Genomic DNA, 23,293 nt, shown 5'->3' with positions numbered 1-23,293 from the left:
AGTGGTTTACGACGGCAAACATAAAATTGCTGATAAATGGGAAGATGATATTTATGTCAATTTAGCTAAAGCAAATAATGATACTCCTGTTTATAAAGTGAGACGTGAAGATAGAGAAGGAGAACTAGAGTTCCTCTCAGAAATTTGCTTCTACCTATCGGATCAAAGCTTCCAAGAAGTACTTCTCCTCCTCCAGTTATTCCTAGAGAGAACAAAGGCAGAACCAGTAAGCATTATTACTGAAACTTCCGGAAACCTTCCACTGTAGCCTGGTTGGGTTGTATATTTTGCTTTATGTGTTTTACCGCCAAGTTTGACAATCTGTGTCTATATCCGGACATTGACCAGAGCAGACATGATATTTATTATTGACTCCCAATTGAATTTTGGACCAGGCCTTGCTCTTTTTCTGGTAAGTTAACTCAAATACTAATATCCTATAACCCTTACTATTAATAAAATTAAATATCCTTTAAATTGCAGAAAATATTAATTAAGTCCATGATCACAAACTAATGAGTATGAATGAATTGGAATGAAAAGATATGTTTTAATATTGAATACAGTGTTGATTATTAAGATCAATATTTATTATAGTATAAATTGATTCTTAAATCTAATTAAAGAATTTTATGATGATCAGACCTTTGATTAAATTGGTCATTTATAAGATCAATTAGATTATTTTAGTAATAAATATTTTTAGAATTATTCTGTTCAAATTACAGAATCAAAGTCAATGTTATTATCTCACCAAGCATTCAGTGTAACGAGTATATTTCTATAGAATGGTGAAAAAGTGTTTTTGAATATTTTTATCTGATTAATATATTTTATGACTTATTTTGGAGAAATGTAATTCATGTAAAAGCGTTATTTCCCGCTAAATGTTTAAAGTACAATTAAAGTAAGATAATGTAAAAATGTTATCTTTCATGGCTTAAATACATCACGATGTTAGAGTCATTGTGTCAAAATAAATTTAATGATAAAACGAACCATACAGAAATCTTTGTTCTCGATTATTGAACAAAGACTGTCACAACTGTAACAAATAATGTACAATCTGAGATCAGTTGTTATAGGCCTAAAGTTATATGGAAATGAAATAATCTTTGTGTCTAAATATTTAAAATATAACTGCACTATGATTACAAAAAAGGATAAACATGGTAATTTTCAACAATAACTTAATCCTATACCTTAGACATGAAAACATTGATTTATTAAAATGTTTTACTATCTACCGGTAAAGTAATTATTTTACCTGTGAATACCCCCCCCCCCCCCCCGACACAATGTTTTATGCATCTACCGTGCTCCTGAACTTGTATTCACATACATATGTACGGTGCAACCCCCGGGGTAGAGGCCAATGTAACCCCCGTCTTCTGTCCAGCCACACATACAGAGCCCAGACTTCATGAAAATAAACAAAACTGTCAGAAGTTTGTCCATAACGTAAACGTTGTTTCCGGTGTGCAAGTATGTTACAAGTTATCTCCCATTTGTTTTGCTTTACTTTCACTTTTGCACAACACAAATGGGAGCCGTAAAGTTGTCAACGAAAAACAGTATATAAAATTAACAGTAAGAATGAAGATTTACTCGGTATTTTATTTCTTTATATACAATATGGGGGAGAACCCAAGAAAATGACCCTTTTTCTTAAAAGATTTATGAGTTAAGTCATTACTGAGTCATTTGCCTGATTTGGAAATACCCATCATCGATGGCTGTTGACGGGTTGATGTTCCTATAATAATTAAAATTGATTTATTTGAAACTAATTACACTGTTTACTAAAAAATGTATAATCACGTTCATGTATAACTTAAAGTTTAACCTTTTAACAAAAGGGGTACATGGGATTTTCCTGGAATTTAAAGAGCTACTTGTTTTTACTAAGCGGGATCGTTACCAATAACTTTTATTTTCATTTCATATTAAGAATTTGCCTTACTAGTAGCTGACTAACTAACTCTAAGAAAAAAGAGATATGGTTTCCCTCCCTCTTCGCTACGAGGCAGCTATGGTACTGAGTGGTGCTGGAGATGCCCTGGGGTACAAGAACGGTTCCTGGGAGGTTTGCCATAAAGGGAAGGAGATTCTCAAGGAATTGAAATCTCTTGGAGGAATAGAGGCCTTAAATGTCAAATGTAAATTTTTGACCACATTTTATATGTTAGTGCTAAATTGATCGAGTTACTAGTAAGTGTAAATATGAGATGATAATTTTTAGCAAGACTTGAAGTTGAACCCAGGACCCTTACTTTACTAATCAGGAGCTCTATTAGTCAGTAGATTTATAGTTGTAATCCCTGGTTCATTCAGTACCGGTAATATGTTTTCTTTAGGACTGGTTCATGGGTGACTGAAGCTAAGTAGTGATCATATTTATGGCACTCTAAATTCACAAAAATGAGCTATAAACATAATTTTACAGTTGACCATATACGTTTTTCGACTGTTATAACTATAGTTTATGAATTGTAATTTATATTCAATGATTTGTTAACTATAGTTTTTATCTGTAGAACCATATTTAATGGTTGCAAACTGTAGTTAACAAATGCTAATCTAAGTTTTTTATCTATCTGTAAATAAACGTTAATCATAGATTATGCTGATAAATATAAATTCACATCTGTTAACTATAATTTATATTCGTTAACTATAGTGAAGAGTTGTTAATCATAGTTTCACAATCTTGAAACTATATTTATCAGATAAACTATGTTTTGCAATCACAAATGGTTGTTTTTAGTGTTATAGTTTTAATACACTTCTGAAACATAGATGATCCTGTTAACTATGATTTAGAGATGATAAATATAGATTAAGTTAATGTCTTTAACTATAGTTTTCTGTCCATAAACTGCAGTTTACGACTAATAAACCTAGTTTATCAACTACAAAACTATGTTTAGCTTTTTTTGTGAATTTGGTGAGTCATACAAATTGCCCAAAAAAAACCCCAAATTTGTATCTATAATCTTGTAACTTATTTCCTAAAGGAATATGTGCGGTTTGGTCAAAATCTGCCCCCAATATTATCCAATTCTTAAATAGTATCATATAAAACTCAAATCTTCATAAATCATTGTACAGTGGACGCGTATCACTTTAATCTTGATTTTAGTAGTCTTTGCGCATTCGCTGTTTATCTATGACGTCATCCAAATGACCTAATTCTCGCAAATGTGCAAACAAACGAAAATATTCTCATTTTTGCTGTATATTTTGCATGAGGAAATATAGAGCGCAGGTCTGCTCAAATACGATTTAAACATATGTTTTTCTTCAGATAATTATATATGTTATACTAAAAAATGGTACTTGAGTAAGCCTGCGCTCGATGTTTCCCAGTCGAAAAACCATCGGAAAACACCCACAATTTGCTACAAAACATCAATTTATCAAAATAAAGCAATCTTCATGACGTCATTTCTACATTGTGACAACACTTTGGTGATAAGTTTTTACACCCTTTTTTCAATACGATTTCAACTATCTTCCATCTTATTTTTAAAGCTTGTAATAAAACTTTAATTTTTGGGGCAAAACATGCATTATACCGTACATAGTCCTTTGTACAAAGGTTAGGTTATCATGATACCATTAAGTGTTGAAACCAGTTTGTTGTTGTTAGTAACAGGTTTCATTACATGAGCATTTTTGCAGTTTGTAACCAGTATTTTGTTGCTGGTATTAGGTTACGGTTTTAGAGTTTTTCCTCTTTGTAACCAGTATTACCAGTTTTTTGCTATTTTTAGTACCAGGGTGGATGGTCGGTGATGGTACAGTCATGCATTTAGCAACAGCAGAAGGTGAGATTACAAAAGCTTATTCTTTTATTGACATTCTCCTATCGGGCAGTCATATAAAAAAAATAGTACATATATGTTTACTTTGTTTAGATGCACATATTTCAAAAGAAAAAAGAAAAGGCTATTAATTTTTGTTTGCAGCACTGACAGAGAAAAGTGGTAAAAATTGTGATAAAGGAGAGCTATACAAAACGATAGCTGAGAAGTACAAGGCCTGCATGAGAGACATGGTGGGCAGGGCTCCAGGTACAGCAATGGGGCAGGAGGGGGGAAGGAGGTTTGTAGAAGTAGCATGTGCAGATCCAGAAAAATTTTCCCCGAGGGGGGGTGGGGGGGTCCGAGGCATATTTTTTGGTAATTTTATAATGTAATTTAAAGAAATTTGAATTTTGCATGGAGTCTGGACCTCCCGATCCCCCCCCCCCCCCCCTTAGGTTTGCGCATGCTACTGTACAACATGTAAGGTGGGAAAGAGGGAACAGAGGAGGTTTATTTCCATAGTAGGACCAAAACCAATAGGTTCACTTGTATTCATTATACATGTGACGTAATGTAATATATCATGTCATTTTGACGAAGAGGTTTATTGTTGTATAAGGAGCAGAGCTTTTTTTTCTTCACTCATGTTCATAATAGATGTGACATTGTGTAGCATATCATGACATGTTGACTTTGATGCTTTCTGATTTGCAATTTTAATTTTTTACAAAGAAAAATTTTAGTTGGTTAATAATTTTATTTACCAGTACTATATTTGTATCTTCACTAGCCAAGGGTCCAATTCATTAATTTTCATTTCCTTTGGATCTAAACCTTGGCTAGCAAGGATGCTATATTTAGTGATTTTGAATTTCTGAAATCAGGTATGACTTGTTGCAACAGTGTTCATGATCTGAAACCCAACAGGTCTAAATGGGAAGAGGGATGTAGAATTGATTTCAATGAGAGGTAGGTTTTTTGTGGTCTAAGTAAAACAGTAAAAGTTAGTTAAAAATTTGACAGAAAGGATCATCTGATTCAGGCATTATGCTTGCTCTGTATGGACAAAGATTTTTTGTTGCTTTGGTGTCTGTATTTTTGTTGTACAACCAGTTCTTATTTCTATTTGACCAGGGGTGGGGGATGTGGAGCAGCCATGAGAGCCATGTGTATCGGTCTGAGGTATCCAAGGTATGTCTGTGTGTCACCATTGCAATGCTTGCTTAATAAAATTTGTTTTGTATTTTGTGTTAGTGAAAAAATCTCTTTACATCCATCTCTTTGCAAGCTTATTTAATCAAAATATATCTCATCATTTTGATACCATGAGGAATTAGGAAAGAATCAGTACCGAAAATAAAGTTCAGTACAAGAAGATTGAAATCTTGTCACTGAGTTACTGTAGATTCCTTATTTTACAAGAGAACCTAATTCCTACATTCAGCTGTTTTGAATCAATCTCGAGTCAGATTATTATACTGCAAGCACTAATTTTTAACCGGGTTTTCCAACGGAAAAATCTGGTTATTAAAATGGTGAAAAGGGTGGGTGGGTGGGCAGGCGGCTGCCAAAAGGGTACCCTCATTGTACGGATAACTCCTCCTTCAGTATTCAAGAGAGGAAGTTGTTCTTTTGCAGATCAATTGTACATATATCAGAGGTGTGCATATGCTAGGATTTTGATTTCCGATAAGTTATGAAAAAAATACCAGCTTTTGAACTTAGTCATTTTTTGGCAAAATATTGCATACAGGGTACCCTCATTGTACAGATAAATCCTCCTACAGTTTTCAAGATAGGAAGTTGTTCTTTTGCATATTATTGTACATATATCAGAGGTGTGCATATTGCTAGGATTTTGATTTCCGATAAGTTATGAAAAAAATACCAGCTTTTGAACTTAGTCATTTTTTGGCAAAATATTGCATATAGGGTACTCCATTTCACTGGACATGGGTTGACATGGATTATGGATACAGTTCACATAAAAGAAAACCCGGTTTGCTGTCACATTGACAGCTTTTCACTTGTTGTGTTATAATTTTATGTCTGAAAAACAAATGCAATATTTTAAAATCTGCGAGGGTTACTTCTCATGATATTACGTGGATATTAATTCTTCGCGTTTAATAAGGTATCTACAGTACTCTGAGTTATATCATTCTCCAGTGAATTATATCATTCTCCAGTGGATGATAATTCTTATGAAGTTAACATTGTTTATTTTAAATGAATTCCAGTGAGGAAGACTTACCTGACCTGCTTGCTGTAAGTATAGAGTCCGGGAGAATGACCCACCACCACCCCACGGGTTACCTGGGTAGTCTGGCCGCCGCCCTCTTCACAGCGTACGCCATACAAGGTACATGTACATATCAAACTCTTATCCATTCGTTATCAAGGACTTAAAATCTTTACTTACTGAGGTTTTTTCTGAAGTATTGAAATATAAGAAATACTGGTATTAATTATTGAAAAGTAGAATCATGATCATTATCTAAGAGATACTTTGGTTTAGAAAAGACAATTATAATTTTGTCTTGATTGTTTTCAAGCAGGCATGGAAATCACAGGAATCATTTCACTAAATAAAGCCTGAATGTGTTTTGGTTACAGAGATAACTTGTTGTTTATTTGTGTCATCTTACTATCTTTCCATCATAGGTCCTTGTAACATATTGAAATTTTTTAACAAATCAGGAATACCGCCCAAACAGTGGGGAGCAGGACTAATGGGTGTGCTACCACGGGCCAAGGAGTACATCATAGAACAGGACTTTTATGTGAAGGAAAACCTAGAGGCCTGGTAAGATCAAAGATAAGCATTGATATATATTAAAAATGTAATGTTCAATATGGCCGGAAAGGGGGATGGGGTGGAAAGGAGGGCTCTTGCAACAAACAGTTTACTTAAATTTACATACAGAAAAATAAAATATCATTAAGTTGCCCCACCCACTCTCCCCGTCCCCGACTTTTTTGGATGCATGTAAAGAGTTGAAGTGAACATAAGAAAACTCATAAAGTTATTTGGTTGTTTTTTTGTTTGTCAGGATTTTTATACCCCTGCAAAGTTTGTGTGGGGGGGTTGAGATATATAGGAATCAACGTGTCCGTCTCTCCGTTCACCCATCTGTCTGTGCAGTTGTGTCCGGTCCATATCTTTCTTATGAAGAAGTATAGAAATTTATACTTTTATCTTTAACACAAAGATTGCTTATGACTTGAGGATATGTGATGATTTTGAATCAAGGTCATATTGGCAAGTTGAAGGTCACTGGAAGGAAAATTGCGAAATTTGTAAAATTTGTGTCCAGTCCAAATCTTTCTTATAAAGAAACATTAGAAATTCATACTTCACACAAAGATTGCTTATGACCTCATGTATATCAGGATTTGACCCAATGTCATTTGAGAAAGTTCAAGGTCATTGGAAGGAAAATTGCAAAATTTGGTCCGGTCAACATCTGTCTTTTGGAGAAACAATGAAAGTTCATACTTCACATAAAGATTGCTTTTGACCTCAGGCTGGTCATGAACTTGATCCAGGGTCATTTGTTCAAGTTCAGTGTTAATAAAAGTGCATAATTCCTGTCTATGTCATATATTGTAGTGGAAAGTGATAAAAAGCTTACATTTGATACAAAGATTGCTTGTCACATGTCATTACCGGTACTCTTAATAGCTTTGGTCATTTGTGCAAGTTCCAGGTCACTCTAAGAAAAATGATGCATTCAATATTTTATATTTTTTTAGTGGGGGATATCATTTATGAGCTTGCTTGCTCACAGTACTTCTAGTTTTTATCAGTCTGCTCCTTTCATAAACAATGTTAAATGCCTGCCACACCATTGTGACTAACACTGAATTCAACAATATTCTATAGCTGAAATGTTTATCTCTTAATCTATTTGAAATTTTTATTAAAAAAACCCTCTAAAAAGTCTAAATTATCTGAAGATATGCATTAAGTGATGTTCCATCAAACAGAAAAATACATTCATTAATAAAGATTAGAAGTGATTATCAATACATTAGAATCATGTCCATTACATATTCTAAGTAAAGTACTCTACCGTATCCTCTCTCTTGCTTTCTCTTAATATCAAAGAAAATGTATTCCATGATCATTCAGGTGTTTATACCTCTCTTCTGCATTTTCATCTTTTACAGAAAAAGTAAATTTATTCTAAATTGATTGAAAAATAATCTTATTCATCATAAGATATAATTTGCCTTTTCCTCTTTAAAATAATGATCATCACATTATTTGGTTATTTATTTTATGTAAGCCCAAGTCATCAAATACAAAATTCAACTTCACATCTTCTTTAAAGATATCTTTAGAATTGGCACTGATCACACTATGTGAATTTAAAAAATTATTAAACAAAATTTTAATTATTTTGCTAAAGTACCGGTAACTTTGAAATATGAGGGTTGTCCAAAACGTTCATGGACAATCATGTTTTTGTCATTTTGTATGGGTTTATTTATACATATTGTATATTTAAATCTTTGTCATAAAATTTCAAATCAAACTAAAGTGGTTTTGAATGTTTTCCATAGAAATAAAGGAAAATTTTAATGTATCAAAGGCTCGAGGAAAGTACGCACGTCATAGCAGTATTATATGAAAAATCCATGTCCGGGGCTTATCTCCTCTCCGCTTGGTCTAATCTGGCTCAAACTTCACCCCAGTGTCTATGGTCAAAGGGTGTGCAGTGACCTTGAATGAATTTTGTACGTCAAACGTCAAGGTCATATTGGATCACACAAGAATCCTATTTCAAGAGCATATATTCTTTTTACTTAGTCCTATTTGACTCGTTCTTCACATAAGAGCCTAAAGGATGTGTAGTGACATTAACCAATTTTCAAGGTGAATTGATTGAACAAAAATGTCTGTATTTAGGGGACTCTGTAATGAGATTGAATTAAAAGTTCAATGCCAGCTGGAAAAGTTTTAAGTTATAGGTCAAGGTCAAAGCAGAATTCAATTTAAGACCGGGAAATAACAGTCCCATATGCCTCCTACACTGCCCTGTTATTTGTTTGATGCACACTTCAAAGATAAGGAAGATGATGGACCACTTTTACCCCCTATATCATTGTGAAATGTTAAAATATGACAAAGTTCAGGTGAGCTAACTGGACACATGTAGGGGCCATATGTGCCCTCTAACACTTATTATGAATACCTCCTGAGGCCCTCTACCTAACCCTAGTGTTTCCAAGTTCTTGTGGCCTATCTCAAGTGAGATATAAACCCCTGAAATGAGCCCGAACCCGGGAGTCACTTGGTGGTACCCCTACAGCCCCAATTTATGACTGAGTTTTTAGATATGAATATTTACATTTTTTATATGGTGTACGTCATTTTCATATGTCGTTTAGAAATATTTTCAAACCAGCAGAGAACTTATAAAGATATCACGGCAAGAATATGTCTTCAAAAACGCCTGAAAAAGCGGCGTCATCTGACCGCACGGAACAGCGCGCCATCGTAAAATTGTGTTGACTGAGGTAAAATACCGATAAAAACAAAACAAACAATTGAGGAAACAGAAAAAACATCAAAATAGTCCGAGTTTACTTATCCACAAGTGGCACAAGTGATATTTTGATGGAATATGCGATAGTACCCTCTGACCAAACGCTGAATGCAGCATATTACTCTCAGGTAGACCCAGGACTACGACGTTATAAAAACTTCGTTATAACTCAACGTCAGACTGGGCCATGCGGCCTGTTTAGGCAATGTATATACATTGATAACCCCATTACAAAAATGCACATTGCTCTGATTTTTATACATATACATTATTATACTCTATATTACAATATTATAATATTTTCCTGATAATGGGAATGTTATTTTGAATAAAACTACATGCGTCCACGAACCTTTTGGACAACCCTCGTATATGACACTGTGAAATAAGACTGCATTATTCAGCATCTAATTAAAATTTTGATTTCTTATACATTGATAAAACAGTCTACACGGTTTCAGGTTCCAAAATATAATGCTTTAACATGATTATCACTTACAGGGATTACTTTGAGGATCGTTGGAGAAAATATCTGAAAAAGAAAGAGCTGTTAGATGGAACCAAGGATCCCAAGCCTGACAAACTGAAGGAGGATGAGAGGGACAAGTTTTATAAGGAGCTCAGTTTCTCTGGGTGGGGAGGATCAAGTGGGCACGATGCTCCAATGATTGCGTATGTAACATAAAATGTTCATTATTGCATAATGTAACTTGAAATCTAATTATTGCGTATGTAACTTACTTAAATGGGTCCCAACTTGATTATCACTGATAGTTCTGTATACACTGTATTAAAAATATGTAATTACCAATACTGATTTAGACCTTTGCTTAATAATACACTGTACTGCATTAGTGGTTAACGGTCAGTATTCTATTTGTCTGCATGGCTTGGTGTGCTTTAGGAATGACAATATCCAAAAATAAGCATTTTGCATAACTGAAAAACACACAAGAGTCAATTAATACCTGTAAGTTTTGAAAAACATTGTCAAATATGACACATACATGTACATGTAGAAGTAAAACCTAAAATCTCAATGAAAACATGTAAGTATGGAAAATATACAAATGAGTATAAACATAAAGTACAAAAGCCCTTTGAGCTCATATTTATAGGTAAAAAAATTATTATTTCACAAATTAACACAAAACCTTTGCGAATAAATGCATAAATTTTGCTATAAAATATAAAAATTTTGCAAATGAACATGCAACTTTTGCGAATAAACATGAAACTTCAAAATAAAAACTGTATAGTTATTTCATACAAGAACCCTTATGAAGAAGGGTAGATTCAAGTTTGTTCAAATCATGCTCCCTGGGGGTAGTGGGGCCACAGTTGGGGGTAGAAATTTACATAGGTATAAATACTGGGGTTACGGTGGGGCACAATGGGGAGGAGGTCAAATTTTTTCATAGGAATATATAGGGAAAATTTTTTTAAAATCTTTTTCTCAAAAACCAGTCAACCAAAAAAACTATAGCTTTTGTGGAAGCATCCTTTGGTAGGGTAGATTCAGGTGTATTCAAATCATGATCCCTGGTGGTAGGATGGGGCCATAATGGGGGGTCGAATATATGTATCATTTTTTTTTATGTGCTTTTTATTTTTAGCTCACCTGAGCTACGATTGACGCTGAAAATTTGGTTGAACATTAGAAATTCTATATGAATTAGAGTATGTTAAATACTTGTAAAAACAAAATAAAAGAATGATATTCTGTATATACCTACTCTCTGGGGCCCCCTCTTTATACAACAAATAATGTGAAATTTACATCAATTTTGATAGTTTTTCAAACACGAGTAAATAAAAACGACATCTTTAAAACAGTTTCCGTAGTTCTGACACATTTCACAGCGGAAAATTATCCTGGTTTGTACGCGAGGTAAATAACAGTCATTTGATTATGATGGAGAAGACAAATTAAATTTTTGAATGTTTTAAATTTGAGGAATTGAGCACATTGAGGTACAATTTTCTTCTTCACATCTATACATGTAGTATTTTTTAAATAGAATACAATAACTATTATATTTTTTTTAAAAATACAATAACTAGTAAGAAGTTGATGAAAAAAATGTACCTATATGCTCTCATATATTTTGATCGCTTTACAAGGGGGGGGGGGTGCAGAACGAATATATAGGGAATTGGAAGTTAACAACTTAACAGTGTACACCTACCAAATGTTTAGTTTTATATCTTGCGTAGGATTTTCTTATTATTCAAAGATTACGTGTATGCAAAAATAAGTGAAATTCGAATACTTGACAATATTTATTTTTGTTATTCTACCGAGGGACCATATGGCACAATATCTTTTGAACGCCCATTGTTGCTCAGGTGAGCGATGTGGCCCCATGGGCCTCTTGTTTACAGCAAGATAATTGGGAATTTTGGAAAATTTGTTTGTATATTTCAAAAATCTTTTTCTCATAAACCATTTAGCCAGAAAAGCTGAACTTGCGTAGAAGCACAAACAGTTAGTGTTGATTCAATTTTGTTCAAATCATGATCCCTAGGGGGTAGGCTGGGTCCTACATTGGAGGGGGTCAAATTTTTACTTTGGAATATTCAGAGAAAAATCTTTAAAACCATTAGGTTAGGCATGCTGTAATTTGTTTTGAAGCATCCCCAGATAGTGGTTATTTAAGTTTGTTGAAATCATGATTCCCAAGGGTAGGGTGAGGCAACAAGGAAGGGGCGGATTTATACACAGGAATATATAGAGATAAATCTGTATAAATCTTTTTTTTAAAAACCAATGTGAAATTACCATAAAATCATCTTGTTACCAAAGGGGTTATATGTTTATATGTTATTTCGAGAAAACTCTATTATACAGACATCTTTTTTGTTTGACTCCAAAAAGCTGATTATATTATAATGGCTTTGTTGCTCAGGTGAGTAATGTGTCCCATGGGCCTATTGTTCCCTTTTATATGCTTACAGAGTACGTAATGCATTTTTAAAAGGAAATTTCTTTTCTAAACATTTAGGTTCCAAATATGATTTTATAGAAAATATTAGCACCTATGATGACATGCTTTAGAGGACAAAACATCTTCTTTAAAACTCGTTGATTTTGTACATATGTATTACATGTACTGTTCCTTGGTTTGAATACCATTCATCTCTTGGAATTGATGATTACTGTTCTGTTTGCTCTGAAGGTATGATGCTATCCTACAGTCTGGAAAAAAATGGAAAGAGCTGTGTAAACGGTAATACATGAAATGTTTATAATATTGAAAGTACATGTATACAGACAATCTTCTTCCTTTATTTTAGCTTTACAATCTGTACATTAATTGTGAACTTAAGCATATAATGTATTGCTATTTTTATAAATGTTTTTCTGTGGTTCGTTTATGAACACATGGTTGAAATATGTTACAGATATTCTTAACTCATGTGGTCTTTCCTATGTCTGGATTAATCAAAGTTTTATTAGTATCAACTGGCTAAAATCTATTGTGAAAGAGACGCTCATAAATAAGTTTTTACAATATTGGTTCAGGAATGTAGAAAATGCACCCAATGTTTGAATTACAGAATCTTTAAGAAAAGCTTTGGACAAGAAATTTATCTTAAAAAACTTCGAAATGATTTAAGATTCATATTTACAAAATTTAGAACCTGTAATCATAAATTACCAATTGAAACTGGAAGATGGAATAACATAGAAAGTAATGTAATAAAAACACTTTGGGTGACGATTACCACTTTTTTATGAAATTCCAGGAATTTTCTTTATTCCGCAACAAATTAATTGAAGAAAAATATTCAACAAATGTTAACACCAATAAATTTGGGAAACTTATGAATACCAATGACATTGATTCATTTAAAAAATTGTCCATATTTGTTTAAAAAAAACATTAGCTTGATTTATTTAACTCTGTATTCTTTCTAACTTGACCCTGTATTGTACATTTGAAAATATTTTTGTTTTTTTTGTATCTCATGTACCATTGATATGGTTTGAGCAAAATTAACATTCATTCATTCAATGGGAAAAAATCATTAACATGTATATCACTATTTAAGATCTAGCTCTAAAAATGCGAAACTATAGATCAGAAGAATCCTTTAACGTTGATTAACTTTTTAGAGCCATGTTCCATGGGGGAGACAGTGATAGTACCGGTGTCATTGCGGCCTGTTGTTACGGGGCCATGTATGGATATGAGGGGGTACCGGAGGGAAATTATAAGGTATCAATATTATTAAGTTTATGAGTATATTCAATAAAATTGTTTTTTGTCTTCAAAACAGATTAATATGTGTACGATATATCTGTTTAAATACACAACTTCATCTTCAGAATCTTGAATACCACGACAGACTTGTTAAACAGAGCTACCTGTTGTATGAGTTAGCAAATGGATCTGAACACAAAGAGGGTGTGAGTGGTGAGAAGGAACAACGTACAGAAGAGGTAGAATTTGTTTACTTAGAGATAATTCATCATCTCTTGTTTATTACAATTATGCAGAGTTTTATTTTATTTGCAGGAAAAGGGAAAGACAAAAACACAAGGAAAACCCATGGATGAAGGAGATCCAGTAAATAAAGACAACAATTCAAGTAACACAGAGGACAATCAAAGGAATAAAGATGACGATCAAGTTAAAAAAAGCAAAGTTGATGATGAACAGGATGAAAATCAAAGTGAAGAAAAGTATGAAGTTCAAATTGAAAAGGATGAAGTTCAAAGTGAAGAAACGGGCAAAGTTCAAAGTGCAAATGATGAAGTTCCAAGTCAAAAGGATGAAATTCCAGTGGACACTGAACAGAAGGCTACTCTAGAGGAGGGAACTCCAGTTTGATGAACAAGTCATTCCCTGGATTGCGAGTTTCTGTAACTCATTGAAGCTTTTATGCAGGACCAGTTCCATAGAAATGGTCATATATTAATTGGAATGTAATGCTCTTGTATCTATAAATTTTACATTAACTAGACTTTGACCCGTGCGTGCACGGGTTGACATTGCATATCGGACATTTACGAAATAGGTACATCGACACACCTTATTATTGACATTTACATAACAAAGCTATAAGCCTACAATAATGCTATTAGTTTCACTACACTTTCCTTAGTTTGAATAATCTAACTGTGTCTCGGGAAAGGCCCTCACCACAGTTTGAATGCCTCCCTTATACCCGTAATGTAGCAGAAAATTGCAGAATCGCTCCGGAACGATTTTGGAGAAAGGTAATGAAGTTGCCTTGAAAATCGCAGTCAAATTCATTACAACAAACTATTTTGAGACTGCAAATACCTTTCAACTAAATATTTTAATCCATAGAATGGAAGAATTCAACACATTTTCACCAACGTACACGTATTGTCTTTGTAAAACTGGGTCTGTAAGACATTATCCATTTTAACGATAAAACATATTCTATCCTCACTCTCCTAACAAATATAATGTAACCTTTTTGCATGTAATCAAATATTTTTTGTCATCACGAAGACAAAAGTAAGTACATAGTTGAAATGTATACTTTCTCTCATAGAAATCATTAATATTTATGAACAGAATATAAAGCAAAAATTCAAATGAAAATTTACCCGTATTTGTGTTATCATTTCTGAGTTTATTCATGCAGATGTGATATTGTTGAAACATAAACCAAAGATCCCGTTAGCGTGAATGTATTGCACAAGCGCAAGATCGTAAAATCCAAAAAATCCAGGTGATTTCTGGGATTTTTTGAGGATTTTTCTTTGATTATTAATCAGCGAAGCTTAACTGAGAAAAAATAAATACAATTAAATTGGTAATCTTCAAGTACCAATGATGTTTAAAAAATATAAAACAAAAGACAGTATTCTTCCGATTTCTCGGTATTAAAGACCAAAAATTGGAGTCTATTATTTTAATATAGTAGTATAGATTCTTTATTGGTGAAATCAAATTAAGGTACTTCACTACACCTAGACTTATACTTTTTAAGACACTACGTCACAAGATGGCAATTTAAATGTTTTGTTAAAGTGTTTGTATCAATCGATTCAGATGTATATCATCATAGCTCAGTGGTTAAACTATCAGGCTTGTGAACCGCAGATCATGAGTTCGAATCCGCCCGGGCTTTTGTTTATGTTTACTGAATGAAATTTTTGAAAATATCATTTTTTTCCAAGATTGCACTTTTTTCGCCTATTTGACATATATACTTCTTATCCATCATGCTATCTATCATAATCAAGTAATTTTCTGCTGATTTGAGAAAATATTTCAAGGTGTAGTGAGGCACCTTAATGGATGTTGGCATACAAAAAGAAATAATCTATTTTTTAAAAATACTAAATTAAAAAATTAATTATGTTATGCTATAGTTTTCTGCTTCGCAAAAAATATTTTAATACTACTGGTAGTAATTTGTTGATTTGATTGATATATTTGAAGTTTAGTTATTCATGTGATTGCATTGTAATTACCGGTATATAAAATGAAAGGCTTTATGACCAATAAGTGGTTATCATAGTATTTTTATTTTTCCCATTTTATTTTCCATTCCTCGTCTATAAAGTGATAAGTAAACAGAAAAAAGAAACACAACACGCCCTTAAAACATATTGCAGGACATAAATTTTCAGTCTACAATAATACATGTATATTATTGTTAAACAGGACCTGTTAAATCTAGGGCAATATTAGTAAACTACTTGTATGTTCTACGAATATGATAGGCACAGATTCATGTCTGGATGATCAATATTTTTGTTGGTTCGTAAATTTGGCTCGATATTTCCATTTTTAAAAATATTATCAAAACAGTTAGCTGTCTGAATTGGAAGGCACCACCTCAGCATCAAAGTCTATTAGCTCTCCTTTATGGCAGCCCTGCTGGGCACAGGTCTCTTATAAGTATTTTGTAGTTGTAAAAAGGGAAATATTTCAAAATAAAATATAATTGCTAATAATCTTAAGAACTTGGGAGATTAAGACAACATCTCCAACGCATCAGAAATGCCCAATTTAATGATCTTTTAGAAGTCATTTTGACAGAAGTCAAAATTTCATTTTGTAAGTCTATAAATTTGTCGTGCTGAATCGTTGTATTGTGGTTAAATGGGCCTTTCCTTTAGTCTTTAATTCTTAATATGCAATATCAACGTTGACTTTTATTTTCATCATGAGTATTAAGAGTGTTCATTGATATTTCTTATCATTCAGACACTTAATGCTCTTCGAAAAATATGTATAAATCACACTATTCTGGACTTCTTTTAAATTAGTTGGCAGTATAATTGTTTGTAAAGACTGATGAACATGATCCATCAACTTTGGGAACGGACAACTAAATACTAGTATATAGCCCATTTAGCAATTCATCTTTCAAATTGAATACAGGAAGAAGGTCCCTCGCCTGTCAACAATTCTTCCAAAACATATAAAATTCATCAAACTGTAGAATATATTTAAACATTACAGTACTGAGAAAAAAGGATTTAAGCTTTGCTATAAGTAATGTACAGTGATGTTAAAAAGGGAGATGACCAGACAATAGTTTCTTTCTTGGTATGATACAAGTATCTAAGTGTCTGAATATATACCCTATTTTCAAATTCAAACGATCATAAGTAAGAAAGTTACATTGTACAGCCATTAAAACTTTATCAACCAAAGGTACACGACTAAGGTTAAGTATTCAGGAATATCATAGACATCGAACTACGGAAAATGAATCAATTTTGTTTGTAGCATAGCCCAATGGTTTGAACTAAAGAAAATATTGTTCTTAATAGAGTGTATTTGTTGTATACATTTTCAGCGTCTTTGTCTTTGATAAAACTACGAATCGGTTTTTTAATGTACGTTCAATAAATTCAAAAGACGTATTGTTGGGGTGCAAGCGGAGTTTGCATAATTAAAAGAAATCAAAATCACATAAATATGTCAACTTTCTAATATTTAATTTTTTCGACGCTGTCTGTTCCCCTTAGTTGCTTTCCTATTTTGAACCTTTATACCATAGTCTTACATCAGTATTGATTCTACATGTATAATATGTCCTGAAATTTTATTCATATCTTTTTCCTGTATGAAAAAATTTACTTATGACGATTTGTATTTTTGTGTATTCTTTATGTATGTTCCTCTTGTACCAAATTATTTGGTTTGATCGAATTATCTGACCTGAACTTATTCCTAACAAAAACTACGCGAGCTTATGAAAAAAAAACACTTTGTAATAGAGAAACTGGACTAAAAATTAAACAAAATTTAAACAGATAATACCTCACAAAAACACGCTAGTTTGTGATTTGAATTATGTACTCCCTATTACTTATAGAAGAAATTTGCACGTTGAGAAAGGTTGTTCAGTTTACTTTTTTATCTGTTATAATCGGCAAAACAAGACAAACTCTATATTGATAAATCGGCTATTTTATATGCTTTTAAATATGGAGGGTAATCGTGTTCAAAAATCCAGACATGTAAACTTGTAAATCCGAATATGCAATCGTGTTGATGTGTGAGCCTGAGCATGAATATGTGTAATTCTGATCGTGTAACCTATAAAACTCGGGCATAAACACGTGTAAGATTTGACTCAGTTCCTTCGCATGATGCACATTTTGCAACTTTATTGTTTACATTAGTTAATTAAACCTGCAACTTTGCACACTTTCAATCCGTAGTTTCTGCATTTGTAACTTCAGGCTCGGCAATAGCACATCTGACATGATACAAATTGACAAATGTAAAGTCTACAAGTTTGTCGAATTTTGACATGACCTTATATGGAAACAGTGACGCCACTGATAGAAAAAGGCTAGCTGCAGGTAAAGGCATGCCGTAATCGCCGGAATAGGGATGGAATAAATAAAAATATATATATATATTAGCTAAGCCTATAATCATATTATCTCTGGATAACAACATTTCATAGAGTATTATTTTTCGGAAAATTAAATTATGAGATTGGTGTACATTTTATCAAGAGAATGTATAAAAGATGCGAGTAAAGAATTCGATCGGCTTCAGATATCCTCTTAGAACTGAAAAACATTACATTTAATGACTTTGTTTGAATACACGTGTATAAAGATATATACGCATTTTTATTCATAGGCGTCTGAACCGGGAGGGGGGGTTAGGGGGTGTGGGCTAGGGGGGACTTAGCCCCCCTCCCCCCACTTTTTTGCCAATTTAGACATAACCATTAGGAAAATAGCAACAGGGAGGATTCAACCCCCCTACTTTTCCTCGCAACAAACAAAATTGTTCCTTAAAAGACCTTAAAGAGAATGAAATATTAATAGTGATATTGAAAATTAGAGTCATAGTAGGTATACTAGCACCCCCCCCCCCCCACCACCACCACCATGGATTAGGAATTTCATGATTTGGGGGGGGGGATTGGGCAGGTAAGATTGGAGTTATTGGTATACCCTCCCCCACGGATTAGAATTTTCATGATTATGGGAATTCTTGTCAATATTTTTCATGATTAGTTTAGCCCCCCCCCCCCTTTCAATTTGCTTCCGACGCCACTGTTATTAAAGTACATGCAACAAATTGTTAAAGTATAGGCCTCGGCTGAATTAAGAAAATATCTCCAAATGCATCCTCATCGCTACCACAAAGTTGTGACAAGACCCCCCCCCCCCCCACGCGAAAAATTACACGGGGTCCGTCAGCTGAGTTGCAAAGTTATCGATAAGAAAAACAAACAATTTAAAGACATTGGTTTTGAGATTGTGATTGGTAATATGAGACATAAGAAGCGAACACCTCTTTAAAAAAATGAATAAAAAATCCAAATATAAGGTTAACTGTCGTGAAATTAAAATGTGTATAAATTATTTTAAGAAATGTTTCTTTGCATTGTCGGCAATAGATAGGGAAAAAAGCCTATCATGCAGGTAAAAATTGACATTTTTTAAAAATCATTTTATTTTTATTACGGGATTGAGTATGACGTCCTGAATGTCGGTTCAATACAGACTCACTTTGTGAAGTTGGCTGATAAAACTTTTCTGGAGAGCTAGTATAATACAACTTTACAGCCACTTGTGAACTAGCTGCAGGTCTGTAGCTCCCTGTCTAAAAATACAGATGGACGATCTTTGAGCTACAGTGCCTCCCATATGAAAACTTCAATTTACGGCGCACAAAAAATATGCGCTAGTTTTTTTTTTATTATTATTGAAGATTGTGTTATTATTTATCTTTCACTTACACAACAACAAAAAGTATAAATACATGTAAAGTAACATATATTTTTCCGCGAAAAATTACCAAATCCTTGCGGGCCGTTTATTCTAACTAATTCAGAAAAATAACAAGAGTAAAAATGGGGTACTCTATATGCAATGTTTTTGCCCAAAAATGACTAAGTTCAACAGCTGATATTTTAATAAATTATCAGAAATCAAAATCCTAGCAATTTGCATACTTCTATATATATGTATAAATGATCTGCAAAAGAACAACTTTCTATCTTGAAAACTGTTCGAGGAGTTATCGGTACAATAAGGGTACCTTTTTGACAGCCACTCGCCCGTCTGCAATTTTTACTATTTCAATAATCGGAACCCGGTTAAAAATTCACTCTCAAAATTCTTATAAGCAATTCAGAAGCAATGGAGTTACATGGGACCTCACGGCGGTCTTCGAACCCCATGCCGCTCAAAATATATTTACCCCCTTAGGAAATATCTTGATCCGTCTCATTTCTAGAAAAGAGTACGCATTTACTTATATTCCAGTTTAAATAACATGTCAATTTTTTTTTAGAGATATAAGATATTAGGCATTTCCTTTTATAATACCATGAGAAATTAGCGCATTCGTCACATCGGCAACGATTTTTTTTTCTACATGAACCCCTTCCTGTTTGGTCCAGTTTCAATCATACCTCAATTTTTTTTCTAAAAATAATACCGGTGTTTTCGATAGAAAAGGTGTCGTTCATTAAAAGCTTATTGCAACAGTTTAGCTGAATATTATGTTTATTTTTCGTTCATTCCGGTCCGGTGGTTACGGCATGCCTTTTCCCGCAGCAAGGCAGTTGCCATATAAGGTCATGTCAAAATTCGACAAACTTGTAGACTTTACATTTGTCAATTTGTATCATGTCAGATGTGCTATTGCCGAGCCTGAAGTAACAAACGCAGAAACTACGAATTGAAAGTGTGCAAAGTTGAAGGTTTAATCAACTAATGTAAACAATAAGTTGCAAAATGTGCATCATGCGAAGGAACTGAGTCAGATCTTACACGTGATTATGCCCGAGTTTTATAGGTTACACGATCAGAATTACACATAGTCATGCTCAGGCTCACACATCAACACGATTGCATATTCGGATTTACAAGTTTACATGTCTGGATTTTTGAACACGATTACCCTCCATATTTAAACACTGTTTTTAAAACACATATAAAATGTGGACTCAATTGCTGCATATTCAACTGTATTCAGTTTTGAGTATTTCCTACAACGTGTGTTTTCAATGACCGCAGCCGGGTGGGTTTTTAAAGAAAAATTCTTGGGGGGGGGGGGGGGGTAGCTACTGATTAAAAATACCTGAAAGTAGCCCGCAATGCACTAAAGTGGTGGTTTTATAAGAACAGCTTTCAATGTCATTATGTCGGATATCGAAACTAAATATGTTTCATGACGTAATCTACAAACTAATTATTAACATATCATTTCATTAAGTACCATCATACATTTAAAATGATCATCCCAATTCATAGCTTGAATAATCGCGCTGATGATGATGGAACATATTGGTATTTATTGCTAGCGATGTTTCACACCTGACAATGTATCATGTACTCTTGTCTCTTTTCATAGTCGTATAGCTGTTTAGTTTACTTAAAAATACTATATGTATTTTAGTAATTCCACACACACAAACACACACACACACACACACACACACACACACACACACACACACATATATATATATATATATATATATATATATATATATATATATATATATATATATATAATCCAAAATGAGTAAAGTTAATCCACACCATTAATAAATAATAAAAAATAACAGAAAGCCGATTCAAAACTCTACCGGTTTCATTATAATCTTCAGGAGATTATAATGAAACCGGTAGAGTTTTGAATCGGCTTTCTGTTATATATATATATATATATATATATATATATATATATATATATATATATATATATATATATATATATATATATATATATATATTACCTATTTTTAACATTATTTATTTTTGATATCATATTATAACCTGCAATATTTTTAATTGTTCTGATTTTTTAAATTTCATTCCATCTGAAACACACTGTAAGCTCACTTAAAACTTTGGTACAGGTGAACTTAACTACTGTCACTGGCGTAGGTAGACGTTCAGGTCTGCCAAATTTCATAGGTCAATTCCTGTCGCTTTACTTTCACTTTGAACAAAAAAGATTTTTTGTAAATTAAAATCAAACAGTTTGTGACCGAGAAAAATGACTTAAAATCGTCATTTAAGTAACATTACCATTCTTTGAAAATAATCATTTTTCACGAATCTTGGGGAAATGCCCATATATTACCGAAATGAGGACAGGTTCTCATATTACGTACTTGAGACATAACAATGTAACATTTTGCTTCAAATTGTGGAAACCATTTCAAAGTAAGTATTAATATTCATATATTATGCAGAACAAAGTGAATGGAGGATAGAGGCATTAATCGTTTGTGCCACTAAACTATAAATTCTTTAAACATTGCTTGTCTTCTCCCGATTGAAAATGAAAAGTATATAACTTAAATAAATATTTCTATGCATTTTCAGCAAAACATTGTATTCTAAATGCCGTTTGTAGATTTATCCAGAAGGCCTATTTATTGTTGGTAAAAGACATTTTTAAGCAAACCCAAGTTTAACAGTGTATCAGGCGAGGGATAAACGACAATAACAGTCTCGTGGGATATTCAAATCACTTTTCACAATTAGGTTGCAATAAGATAAATAAACTTCGTGTCTATAATTGGTTGGTTGGTTGGTATCAACAGAAAGGAGATTATGTCAGGAAAAAGGAGCTATGTTACAAAGGAAATCTGTCTTTAAAATAGTGACTTTGACAGGGATTCTTATGACACCACCACTTTAGTGTATCAAGTGTCACTTCCGGGTATTTTGAATCATTAACTAAACTGACAAAAAAAGCACGGCAAAAATTATAATACTATCGAATTAGTTCATTTTATTTTTAGACGGAGGCTCTATGAGCCTCCTCTATTGCTACCGGTCAGCTCACATGTGACGTCGATAGTGGATTTGACGGACACCACCTAGCGACAAAAATTGCAATATTCGTTTGGGATTCATATTTCAATATTATTATTGAAATAAATATCTTATTTGCAATTACAATAAATAGAACTATACATATTGCGATCAGGCACGTAGCATCAGGAGAGGGGGGGGGGGGGGGGCAAGAGGGGCCTGCCCCCCCCCCCCCACTTTTTCTTGCAGGAACAAATTTTTTAAAATTTACATATAAAAAAGTGAATTAACATGGAGTTGGCCCCCACTTTTTTGGAAGTATGTAAAAAAATAGATATGAAAATAACGAAATGAGGAGTCAAATTGAAGTTACAACCCCCCCCCCCCCCAGATTAGGAATTTGCTGATTTGGGGGGAAAAAAATTTGGTAGGTAAGAAGTTAGTTTTTTTGGAAGTAAAGTTTATCGAAACCCCCCCCCCCCCCCCCCCCGGATTAGGATTTTGAAGATTTTGGGAAACTTGAAGTTTCTTTTTTTTTTTTTTTTGCTTGTCAAGATTGTTTGGATGAGTCTGCCCCCCCCCCCCCCACTTTCAAAAACGATGCTACGTGCCTGGCGATCAATAAACATATTGATTTCTCTCGAAAATTTTAGTCCATATGTCAAATTCCAAGTAAG

At 33.3% G+C, this 23,293-nt stretch overlaps 1 protein-coding gene across 4 annotated transcripts in view; it reads left to right on the top strand.

Moving 5' to 3' along the window:
* The first annotated feature begins 1,490 nt into the window (after positions 1-1,490).
* Positions 1,491-23,293, top strand: part of LOC105329631 (ADP-ribosylhydrolase ARH1) — a 47,408-nt gene continuing 25,605 nt past the window's right edge. The window contains exons 1-7 of one of the 4 annotated variants that reach the window (XM_066065320.1): positions 1,491-1,590; positions 1,952-2,159; positions 3,777-3,830; positions 3,972-4,076; positions 4,694-4,778; positions 4,944-5,000; positions 6,050-6,171. In XM_066065320.1, coding sequence (XP_065921392.1) covers positions 2,000-2,159; positions 3,777-3,830; positions 3,972-4,076; positions 4,694-4,778; positions 4,944-5,000; positions 6,050-6,171 — 583 coding nt within the window. In that variant the 5' untranslated portion in view covers positions 1,491-1,590; positions 1,952-1,999. Of the gene's footprint in view, positions 1,591-1,951; positions 2,160-3,776; positions 3,831-3,971; positions 4,077-4,693; positions 4,779-4,943; positions 5,001-6,049; positions 6,172-21,801; positions 22,020-23,293 lie in introns of those variants that run through there. The other 3 variants (XM_066065319.1, XM_066065322.1, XM_066065321.1) reach the window with 3 other exon arrangements.

This window comes from Magallana gigas, chromosome 7, assembly GCF_963853765.1.
Source record: "Magallana gigas chromosome 7, xbMagGiga1.1, whole genome shotgun sequence".
Classification (NCBI taxonomy): Eukaryota; Metazoa; Mollusca; class Bivalvia; order Ostreida; family Ostreidae; genus Magallana; species Magallana gigas.
The sequence above is the reverse complement of the archived record's forward strand: the minus strand, read 5'-3'. Positions and strand labels throughout refer to the sequence as shown.